The sequence below is a fragment of the Urocitellus parryii genome, unplaced genomic scaffold (assembly GCF_045843805.1).
Source record: "Urocitellus parryii isolate mUroPar1 unplaced genomic scaffold, mUroPar1.hap1 Scaffold_70, whole genome shotgun sequence".
Lineage (NCBI taxonomy): Eukaryota > Metazoa > Chordata > Mammalia > Rodentia > Sciuridae > Urocitellus > Urocitellus parryii.
In genome coordinates this window covers 251,857-263,938 of record NW_027554136.1, presented here as the reverse complement: position 1 = coordinate 263,938, position 12,082 = coordinate 251,857, and the positions used below count along the sequence as shown (strand labels likewise).

General features: G+C 39.1%; 1 protein-coding gene across 1 annotated transcript in view; it reads right to left on the bottom strand.

The window, feature by feature from the left end:
- Nucleotides 1-559: 559 nt before the first annotated feature.
- Nucleotides 560-12,082, bottom strand: part of LOC144252939 (dedicator of cytokinesis protein 8-like) — a 98,314-nt gene continuing 86,791 nt past the window's right edge. Inside the window, 6 exon segments of the mRNA XM_077794960.1 lie at nucleotides 560-607; nucleotides 665-706; nucleotides 709-800; nucleotides 1,990-2,159; nucleotides 7,791-7,930; nucleotides 9,539-9,694. Of these exon segments, the coding sequence (XP_077651086.1) occupies nucleotides 560-607; nucleotides 665-706; nucleotides 709-800; nucleotides 1,990-2,159; nucleotides 7,791-7,930; nucleotides 9,539-9,694 (648 nt within the window).

Here is a 12,082-nt window from a genome sequence, read left to right as displayed (position 1 = left end):
TTTCCAGTGCTAAGCACACTTTCTGTTACTCATCAAGTCAACAACAATATGCTGCTGCACCCTTGGTTTATGTGGCGTAGCTAATATCCAGTCGAATGTAGTGGTGAAATTGCAATGAGGTATTTGTGAATTATGTGAAGGAAATGTTAGTTTTGGATGGAAATAGAGAGATGATGAAGTTACTTCAACTTGAATTACCCTTGGTGTATTGACAAGAAGTAATGGAATCCTTAGATTTACCTTCACAGGGAATATGTGGGACCCAGGAAAGCTGAAGTCTTTTGCCTGAGAAGCATATATTCCAAGCTTCTGGCCACTTCAATCTTTTTTTGGAGGCAGACTCAGTATAACTAAGCACAGCCCAGGACACCAACATAAGAAAGCCTTGGTTTGATCTTTTTTGTAAAGATCTCAGAGTTCCCAAGTTCACCTCTTTCCAAGTTTCCTGAAACTTGAACTCAGGCCATTGGGGCTGCCTAGATCTGAGCTGAAGGTCTCTCACTGTTGTAGGAACCTTCTCTGATCTGTTTTCCTAGAGCCAACCTCACTGTGATTGCTTTCAGCACAGAGTAACCATCACTGCTAGCTGTAAGCTGGGCTCCCTCATCTGAAGCGGGGAGAAGACACAAGCAAAAATTAAGCCAGAGAAATGTGCACTACATACCAAGGAAGATAGCATTGTTCCACTTGTCTTCAGATTAAAATGACTCCCTGCTTGGCCAGGGCGACATTCTGGTTAATTGCACTGGGCCCGTCTTGTTCTTCATCAGATCCACTGGTTCAGCTTTTCCCACTAACAGCTGCAGTCAAAATATCACAGGAGATGTCAAGCCAAAGATGGCATTCCCTGTGATATCACCCAATGTCCAGTCAGTGACTGGGACCTTCCTAGTCACTAAAATCAGCAGTCATTTTAAACTTGATGTTTAAATTATTTATTATTTTATTAATAATGTTACCAAATGTAGCAAAAAGCAGAAAAAATGTTGCTGAGCACAAGAATAGGCTGGAAACGATTTTTTCAAATTGCAAAAATAAAAGCTTTCATAATTGCTTTCTGCAACATAATTTTTTAACTTATTTTAAATGATTGAAAAGAATCTATGATTATATAATGAAGCAAGTATCCTATAATAGATCTCAAAGATATCCAAAAGTACCCGAATAATGTTATTTTCATAAATTCAGCAATAATTCATTAAATTTCAAGTGTTTGCAGTGAATGTTAACTTATTGCCCCTATATAATATTGACATATCCATATTTACACATAGGACTAGATGTGCACAAATGAAAAGGGGCCAACCATTTAAAAGGCTGCTTTTAAAGAACGCTACCAGTCACAGAGACCATTCCTTTGATTTTTGGAAAAGTATGTTAAAGCACCTGACATCAACTGGTTCACTAAAAACCAATTGGACCTGTCAACACCACAGCAATTTGGATGTTCAGTTTTTCAGAGAAATTTAAGAGTAGACAACATTTCTTTTGCTAAATTCTAAAAGCAGACTCAAATTTTAGAAATAACAATTCACTGTTGTGTTTTAAGGCAACTGGGTTTTTAAACAAATAATGAAGTAAATAGCACATAGAAAGTATGTAAGACCTGGTAACATTATCAAAACCAAAAAATTATGTTCTCTAATTCATACAAGGCATTACAGCAGTGATCTCCAAAGGCAATAGTTCTGTTATTATATATCATGCTTTGTGCTGTGTAGTTATAGAGTTCATCATACACTAGCAGATCAAGGAGTACATGAATGAATGGACAAGTACTTTCTGAACAAAACATACATATGGTTATGTGTCTTTTTTTTTAAACTAATAGGGACCTGAGTTAAGAAGGTTTGGAGGCCACAGCTGCAAAGCCTCACTCATATAAGAGTACCAGCACTAGAGCTAACAACAGAGACTTATTCTGGGTGGGGAGTGGGCATTTGGCAGGGCCCTTCATCAGTCCAGGAAGGAAACACAAGGGGTCCTTACCTGTGAAGTCGTAGAGCTGTGGCAAAGCATCCAAAATGATGCCAACCAAAGGTAGGTAAAGGGCAGCGATTTTGACCTTCATTTCAGGTTTGACACACCGTGGGTCCAGGTCATGTGAACTTAGCAGGCTGTGGATGGCACTGACAGCTTTCCTTTGCACTTTGCTGATTCTGTTGGCACAATGCGGAGAGCTACAGATTACAGCGAAGGAAAACTGAGCAACATGCTCTAAACAAAAAAAAAAAAAGTGATCAAGACACTCCTGAGCAATGAGGTGACAATGTGAAAACTAAGCAAAATAGGGTAGTTGTATTTAGAATCCAGTAGCAGTCTGTTCTAATCCTGAATCTGTGGGTAGAAGTGTCTAGAACCCAGTGGCAGACTGTTCTAATCCTGAATCCATTGTTTATCATGATGTTTTCAAGTTTCTCATGTTGTTGCATGAGAACTTCATTTCTATTTTAATATTTATTTTTTAGTTGTAGTTGGACACAATACCTTTATTTCACTTATTTATTTTTATGTGGTACTGAGGATAGAACCCAGGGTCTCGCATATGTGAGGCGAGCGTTCTACCACTGAGCCACAGCCCCAGCCCCAGAACTTCATTTCTTTTTAGTTTTGAAATAATGATGTTTCTTGTCAGGTGTGGTGGTACACTTCTGGTGTCAAATCCAAGAAACTATTGACTAATCAAAGTTTATGAAAATTACCACTATGATTTTATCTAAATATTTTATAGTTTAATTCTCACACTGACGTCTTTGATCTATTAGATAAAAATTATTACCACTATTAATTTTTGTATATAGTGTGAGGTAGACATTCAACTTCATTATTCTAAATGTGGATATCTAGTTGTCTCCACAACATTTGTTAAAAACACTCTTCTCTGCCCCTTAATTGTTTTAAGCACCCTTTCAAAAATCAATTGACTATAAGCTCACATGCCTGCAATTCCAGCGACTCAGGGTGCTGAGACAGGAGGATCACAAAAGATCAACTTAGCAAGACCCTGTCTTAAAATAAAGACTAGTGCAGGGTGTGGTGGTGCATGCCTGTAATCCCAGTGGCTGGGGAGGCTAAAATAGGAGGATCGAGAGTTCAAAGCCAGTCTCAGCAAAAAGTGAGAAGCTAAGCAACTCAGAGAAACCCTGTCTCTAAATAAAATACAAAATACAGCTGGGATGTGGCTCAGTGTTTGAGTGCCCCTGAGTTCAATCCCTGGTACGGCCCCTGCTCCAAAAAACAACAACAACAACAAAAACAACAACAACAACAACAACAAAAAACCAACCCTATTGACTATAAATGTAAGGATTTATTTCTGGACTCAAGTTGCCCTATGTCTACCTTTATTTCAAACTGCACAGTCTTGAGTACTTTTGCTTTGCAGTAAGTTTTGATTATTGGGAAGTGTGAGTCTTCCAATTTTAAAATTCCTTTTAAAAGTTGTTTTGGCTATGCTGGGTTACTTGAAATTCCTCACAAATTTTAGGATCAGCTTATTAATTTCTGCAAGGAAGCCAGCTGAGATTTCGGGAGGAATGCATTGACTCTGTAGATGGACTTGGGGAACAGTGCCATCTGAACAATCTTAAGTTTTCCTATTCATAAATATGTGATATGCCTCCATTTTTAAAGATCTTTACTTATTTAACACTGTTTTGTCATTTTCAGGGTTCAAGTCTTGTACATCTTTAGCTTAATTTATTCCTAAGTACTTTCTTCTTTTTGGTGTTATTTTAAATGGAATTGTTTTCTTAATTTCATTTTCAGATTGTTTACTGTAAGTATATAGAAATACAATTGATCTCTGTATATTGATCTTATACTCTCCAACCTTAGTGAACTCATTAGTTCTAATAGCTTTTTAGTGAATTCTTTTAGGACTTTCTATAAATAAGATTACGCTACCTGAGAATAAAGAGTTTCACGTCTTCCTTTCTAATATCAATATTCCTTTCTAATACCAATGTCTTTTATTATACTTCCTTGCCTTTTTTGCCCTGGATATAACTTCTAGCACAATGTTGATTAGAAATGACAAAAGTGGACATTTCTGTCTTGTTCCTGATCTTAGGAGAAAGGCATTCAGACTTTCACTGATAAATATCAGGTTAGCTGAGGGTTTTTCAAGGAGGCCCTTAGTCAAGATGGGGAGGTTTATTTGTTTGTTTGTCTTTATTTGTTAAGTGTCTGCCGAGTGTATTTATCAGGAAAGGATATGAGGTTTTATCAGATACATTTTTTGCATCTATCAAAATAATTGTTTTTTTTTTTTTGTGTGTGTGTGGGGGTTGTTGTTCTTTTCTTCTATTGATGTGATGCATTAGATCAATTGGCGTTCAGAAGATAAACTTATCTCCCACTCCTGGATAACTCCTAATTTTCCATGGTGTGAAATTTTTTTCCTGTGATGTCTTTGCCTGGTTTTAGTTACAGGGTAATGCTGACTTCATAGGAAGGGTTGCGAAATGTTCCCTTCTCTTCTATTCTTTGGAAGAGTCTAAAAAGGGATTGGGGTTAATTCTTCTTTAAATATTTGGTAGAATTCTCTAGTAAAACTCCCTGGTTCTGGGTATTTTTTCCTAGAACATATTTATTTATTTATTTATTCATTCACTAGCTAGCTCAAGCTCTACTTGTTGTAGATCTATCAGACTTTCTGTTTCTTCTTGGAGTCAGTTTTAGCAGTTTGTCTTTTTAGGATTTTGTACATTTAAACTAGGCTATCTGATTTTCTGATTTGTTGGTGTATAATTCTTCAAAGTATTTGTTAAAATCCTTTTTATTTCTCTAAAATAGTGATCTCTCTCTCTCTCTCTCTCTCTCTCTCTCTCTCTCTCTCTCTCCTTTATTCTCTCTTTTCTTTCTATTCTGGGGATTGAGCCCTGGGGTGCCCTACCACTGAACTACATCCCCAACTCTTTTAAATTTTTATTTTGAATTAGGGTTTCACAAAGTTGCTCAGCCTGGCCTTGAAAGTGTGATCCTTCTGCCTCAGCCTCCTCCAGGGTTGCTGGGGATTTCAGGTGTGTGCCATCTCCCCAGGTCCTTTCAGTCTCAATTTTAGTAATTTGAGTTTTCTTACTTTTTTCTTGGTTTGCCTGTCTAAACTTGTTTGTCAATTTTGTGAGCTTTTAGTTAGGCTGATTTTTCCTCTCTTGTTTTTCTCTTCTTTATTTCATTACTTTGGCTGTAATCTTGATTATTTCCTACCATCTGCTTGCTTTGGATTTCATTTGCCCTTCTTTTCATAGTTTGGTATATATTCTTTTGACATTTTATTAAAATCATGTATAGATATTTACCTATTTAGGAATAGTAAAAACTAAAATTATAATAAAAAAGTAGGTTGTATTTATCCCCAAAGAAATGTGCTCTAATGTCCACCAAAAACCACACAGAAGAATGTTCAAATCAACTTTTCTCACAATAGCCCCAAGTGGATGCTTCTGTGTATAGTAGAAAAATTGTTGTATACTAATGTAAAGGAATACTAAAACAAAAAAGAACTCCTGATATATACAACCATACACTGAAGGCTACTACAGGTATAATGTTCAGTAAAAGAAGGTGAAGTTCAGTAAGTACCAGTCTCTGGTAGAACAGATCAGATCAGAACAGTGGATGTCTATACGGACTAATGCTGAGAGGGGGCAACAGGGAATTTCCTGGGGTGCTAGAAACACCCTATATCTTTGTCTGGCTGGTAGTTACCCAAGAGTGTTCATACGTGAAAGTTAATTACACTTCAGATTGCAGCTTTTTAATGCATATGAATTATACCCTAATAAAAAGTAAATGAGATAAAAAACCTAATATGTGGGAGCTAACCTTTGAAGTTCCATTTTTAAAATATGCTTTTTAAAAATTTTTAAATATGCTATTTCAGAATCTAGGGTTAGATAGAAAATATTAACTGAATTTTCAAATGACTCAGATTCTTAAAACCTGCCTTTGAGAAGGTGTTCTTGTTCTGACTACCATCTCAGTCTGTGGTCCTGGCAGTAGGTTGTGTTCTGAATAAGGCACTACAGTTTGCTAGCTTAACAAAAAGATGCTAAGCAGTTTCCAAATGCTTGAAAAACACCACGGCATTAATGATGCATGGACACTTGTGGATACACCCAGGCACAAGATTTCCAGGGAAACCCACTGAAAATAAGCTGAGGCTGCTTATAGGGATCCAGTGACTGAGATGTGTCCCATCGGCTCTTGCCCCACAGGTGGGTAGGTCTATTAATTGTTTTGGCAGCAAAAGAAAACACTGATCAATAGGAAGTTCTGTAAAAGGAAAAAAACTTTTCTGAGGTTTTAGCCCAAATGGTAGAGTCCTGACAGTATTTCTAATAACTTTCCAGGAGTGTAACTGAGAACTCAGCAGTCAGGGATTATTGTGTTGCCAAAGAGTGGCACTGTTAATTAGTTTCTCTCTAGGGGGTGGAAAAGGTACTTGGTTTGTGTGTTTGAAGAATGTATCTACCTGATTAAGCATAATTACAAGATGGTCTCTGAACATACTCTACCCTGTTGCTAGTAATATCACAGCTACAATTTTACAAGGAATCAAAAACAGATGTCAGAGCTATTTCCAACAAGACAGAATGGAGTATAACACCTAGTGCTAAAGTAAATACAAAAGATTACTTTCAGAAACCACTTAAAGAAATGTATCAAAGGACAATTAGGAAATTGGGCATGTTTGTATAGGAAAGCAATATCCTTTGTGTTCCAACTTTCTTATCAGCACCTTATCAGCACATGTGTCAGGGTATTTTTTGTTGCTATAGTTATAGGGTAAAAATTTCTAGTGAAAAAAAAATTGGGAGTAATTTAATTACAGTCAATCCAATATGGAATTGAAGCCATGGACCGATATCAAGGCCAGATACTGCCATATACCTCCTGGGTGCTGAGACATAGAGGAGGTGAAAGAATAGTAAGTCCTGATCCTATGGCATCTTCCTTAGCCTGGTGAGGCCTGACCACGAGAAGCCTACTAGAGACACAGGGCAACTGCCTTCTCAGCAGTTACTTCCTTTGTCAGCACTGAACTAAGCAGCATCTTGCTCACACCTTTGTTGAAATGGCTTTGTTTGGGCTGGGTGTGTAGCTCAGTGGTAGAGCACATGTTTAGCGTGCATAAGGCCCTGGGTCAATCCCCAAACCCCCACCCAACTTCATTCATTGGGAGCTCATTAAGCAGAGCTTCCTTGGTAAATTCCACTGAATGAATTAACAAGTGACTTTTAGGAAGTCACTTTGTTGCCGGGCGCCGTGGTGCACACCTGTGATCCCAGCCGGCGTGGGAGGCTGAGGCAGGAGGATGGCAAGTTTAAAGTCAGCCTCAGCAAAAGCGAGGGGCTAAGCAACTCAGTGAGACCCTGTCTCTAAATAAAATACAAAATAGGGCTGATCAAGTGCCTCTGAGTTCAATCCCCAGTACCAAAGAAAAGTCACTCTGTGGTTCTCCTCCCTGTCCATGCCTCTCTACATTCCCATGAGTGCCATTTTATTCAAAACAAGGATGCTGTTGAATGGTAGAGTTTTTCACTAAGGACAAGAAGTTGAACTGTTGGGGCTGGGGTTGTGGCTCAGTGGTAGAGCACTTGCCTAGCATGTGAGAGGCCCTGGGTTCCATCCTCTGCACCACACAAATAAATAAAATAAAGGTATTATATCCATCTACAATTATAAAAATATTTTTTAAAAAAGAAGTTGGACTGTAAACTTTATTATGGAGTATGCTTTTTCCCCTTCTGCATCATGTTCCATTTTAAGTGTCAGAAACATACCCTTTCCCTTCAGCATCCAGTGCGGCAGCCAGTTCTGTAAAGAGGAGCCCAGTGAGAAAGTGCTGCTGGCGGTACTCTGGAGTCAGGTCGAACATGCTGGTGATCTTCTGGTCCTGGAAACTGGAGCAGGAGCTTGAGTTCTACAGAAGAGCAAATGACAATTTTATGAGTAATACAAACTGTAATTAGGGGCTGGGGTTGGCTCAGCGGTAGAGCACTCGCTTAGCACATACAAGGCCCTGGGTTCAATCCTCGCCACTACATAAAAATAAATAAATAAAGGTATTGTGTCCAACCACAACTAAAAAATAAATATTTTTTTTAAAGAAAGAACTGTAATTAAAATAGCCATGGCTAGTATGTACGGAGCACTTGCTCCGGCCTGGCCTTGTGAGCACTTCCCGGTGAACAGGTCTCACATGACAGGTGAGGAAACAGAGATATAGCATGGTTACTTTGCTTTCCTGTTCCCACAGATGGAGGATTGCCAACTGGGAAAGATGAAGACGAAGCTCTCAGGGTCTGTTGAAAAATGGACAATGCCCCTTCCCACCTGAAATCCAAGCTGAGGATTAAAATCGCAGGATAAAATGTGTATAGAGAAATTTGAACTGCATTCAGGCCTGTGTGGCTGTGGCCTGTTCATTCAGCAACACTTCTGAAGATGGCTCAGGCACACTCTCTGAATTTGAGGGGCCTGGAACCAGAAGAAGTGTGAGGCAGGAAAATGTCAGATTTACCCCAGTCCAAGACAATGCCTGTTTTGTGTTCTTATCCAGAGAGCCCAGTTACACTTCAGTAAGAGCATCTAAAGAGAACTCCTTCCAGCTCTGGTGAGAAGTCAGAAGAGGAATGCTGAGGGAGTGGACCAAGGGCAAGGTGAGCCTAGGGTAGTCTTGGGACCTAGCCTGCAGTGCAGCTGTAGCATAAAGAGGAGACATTTGAAATCGCTCCTTGTCAGTCAGATCTATCTCTGTTCACATTAATATGGTGGGTATTCAAGATGCAGCATGCCATCTATTATGGAGGACTCAGGTTTTGTTTTCAAATTTGTGTTAGTATAAAGGAATATGCAGCAGAAAAAGAACCTAAGATTAAGAAATCTTGTCAGCTGCCTTGAGCTATTAGTTTGTTTCCTGTAAATGAAATGTGACTATAAAACAGCATTTCCTTAAGATTTTTCTAGAGGACATTAGTCCCTTCAGAAATCTATAGGGAACAATGCTTTCCACAGTCAAACTAATTTTGGGAATCACTGTGCATTATACATACTTCCTTGAACATCAACAATTTATACTAACATGCTAAAGGCTCTTGGATGGTCTACTGCCAAACAAACAAACAAACAAAACAGCAACAACACCTGGTTAACACAAGATTTCACAAACTTATTTGACTTTGGAATCCTGTATATGCATAATGTAATAACCAGTTAAAATCAGACAAAGAAAGATTTGAGACTCTTCTGAAAGTTTCTTAATTTTCATAAGCTTATGGATTCCTTGCTGTACTTAGCCTTATCAGGAACCCTTGAGCCTAGGAAGAAAACATATTATTTAGCTTATAAATTATTAGTTAAGATAGGACATCTTCTGAGTAGCACACCTTCCATATCTGTATCAACTGATCTGGTTTGAATAGCTTGATTTTACTTCTAATTAATAAGACCAACATTTGTAGAAAACACATGATTGAATTTAGTTAATTAAATGAAACAGCTTGAATAAATCCTTCAGTTGACTGCTTACCTGGGAAGATATGGAGGGACAAGGAGATGTTGGTGCAGTATCAGCATTCATAAAGAAGAGATTCAGGTTGAGGTAGTGTTCGTGGCTACAGAGGATTCTCAGGAACTCCAGCCTCATGGAAATGAGTGTTGGAAGGTTATTAAGCTTGGCTGAGAGCTGGAAAGGAAAATGAAAAGAAGAAAGAAGTTTAAATGGAGTTGAGCGTAACAGACAGTAGCCTTGTTCCTCCACAGGTGAAGATAATCAATTTAATAAAAATTAATCTTATGGGGCAACAGATGGCAAATTCTGCATTACAGGAAGGTCCAATAAGTAAGTTTTTATTCATGACTTTCCCTTAATGATTCTAGCCTACAAGCTGCCCCAAATGAGGCACCCATCCCTGATACCCACTTTGTTGATTTGGCAAGCCCATATTGAACCTAAGCTTGAGGTATGTCTCCATGTAACAGAAGTAATTTTACTAAAACCCAACTGTGTCTGAGAAGCTAAATGAGAGGAGTTGACTTTCCACAGGGCCATGGGAAATGAACGGAATATGACTGGGTGACCTTAAGGCCCCAAGTGTTCTCTTGTAGTTTCTGATTAAAAGCCCCATTGGAAAGTCATCAAACCAGCTCCTTAGAAGAGGTGTTGAGGTGCCTAGGAAAGTATCAACTAACTACAAAAAAAGTCAAGGAGTTTGCTCCAAAGTGGGAGAAAAGGAAATTGGGGAGAAAGAAAGAGAGCTGCAAGGGTTTTTAGAGTAAACCTTTGCTTAAAAAGTAAATCATGAAACAAAAAATGAAAGTAGCTGATGGGGACAGTTTGGAAGATGCCTCCCTCCCCGCCAATGAGCTGAACAGCAGAAGCACCCACACTCAGAGGCAGCTCCCCATAGTCAAAGCAGGGTGTGGAGGCTGATGGGCCTTGCACCCCCAGTATTTCATCATGAACACCTTCTTGCCCCAGTAGAGTCACACAGGGCATCTCAGCCTTGCAAATAGACAAGGATGGTCTTCATTCACTTTAAGGGCAATTTTCTGAGCTATGTAATTTAAATCTTCAGCCAATTTAAGAGAAGTCATCGTGTTGTGGGGGCATTTTGCCTATAGACTCAAGCCACAGATATTTTCTTAAAACCAATTAATGCCATTATAATATTTTTTTCTTTAAAAAATAAAACTTCTGTGTAAGGATAGTGAGTAGAATCTGTCTCCCTTCCATAAACACTCCTGCCTGATTTTGGACCAATAGGGCCTCCAGCAAATGGAACTAATTAGAATTTGGTCACACTCTTCTCACTTAGGGTCACTCAAAAAGAGCTGTTGGGTGATCAGAACTTGAAAGAACAAGTGCTATTTAGAAACGAGGAGGGGGGTGCAGTTCCTGACACGTTCTCTCCAGAGGTTGGGGGACCCACAGCAAAGTGTCAGTGACTCTCTTGAGGGATGAGTGTTAACCTAGTGGCACATTGTAAGAGACAAATAATTGAAGAAGCAGATTTATCTGTTGTTAATGACTATTAGTAAGAGACTGAAGCCAAGTGTTGTGGTACATACTGGTAATATCAGTGACTTCTGAGGCAAGAGGATTGCAAGTTTGAGGCCAGCCTGGGCAATTTAGTAAGACCATGTCTGAAAAAGAACGACTGGAAGTATACCATTGACTGTGACTGAGACCATAACCTTTTGAGACCTGTGTGCCACAATGATGCTAGTCAATATCTATGGATGTCACTAGCAAACAGAGCACTGAACCGTAGTGTCAGAGCTTGGATAAGTCCAATTCAGCCTGACTTTTTTACACTGAGGAAGCCTCAATGAAGATTGGTGGTTCCAAATCACAGAAGCGGCAAATGGCACCTCTGGAATTAGAACACAGGTCTCTAGAACCCCAATCTAAGGCTCTTAGGAAATTGAAATAGGAGAGGAAAAAAAGAGATAGAAGGCAGCTAAGATAAAATAGAAGAATTTTAAAGAGAAAGAGAGTGAAGAGAAAAGAAAAGAAAAGAGAGTAAAAAGAAATTAAAACATACATTTTTCAGGGTAGGTGGATGTCTACTGTGGATTTTCTTTTGTCTTTTTGAAAGGAAAACCACCAACGCTTGTACAGCAATGTGTGCACAGGGCCTGCGGCTGTGTTCTAGGGTCTCTTTTCTAAACCTCAGACTTTAAGTTTTGAAAACGGATTAATCTGTATCCAGTGACCTGGAATCCTGAAAATCTGAACAGGAGGACAGAGAGGAATGAAGGATTTCCTCTGTGATCAACTCTGGTGGATCTTGGCAGGGCAGGCGAAGCTCTGGGACTCTAAAATTGCCTTAGTATTGTCTTCTATCATTCTGCTTCACTATTCGGATGTCCTTTAGAAAATCATGAGCTTTGGGGCTGGGGATGTGGCTCTAGCGGTAGCGCGCTCACCTGGCATGCGTGCAGCCCGGGTTCGATCCTCAGCACCACATACCAACAAAGATGTTGTGTCTGCTGAGAACTAAAAAGTAAATAAATAAATAAAATCTTAAAAAAAAAGAAAATCATGACCTTTGTTTTGTTTGGAGAAGGA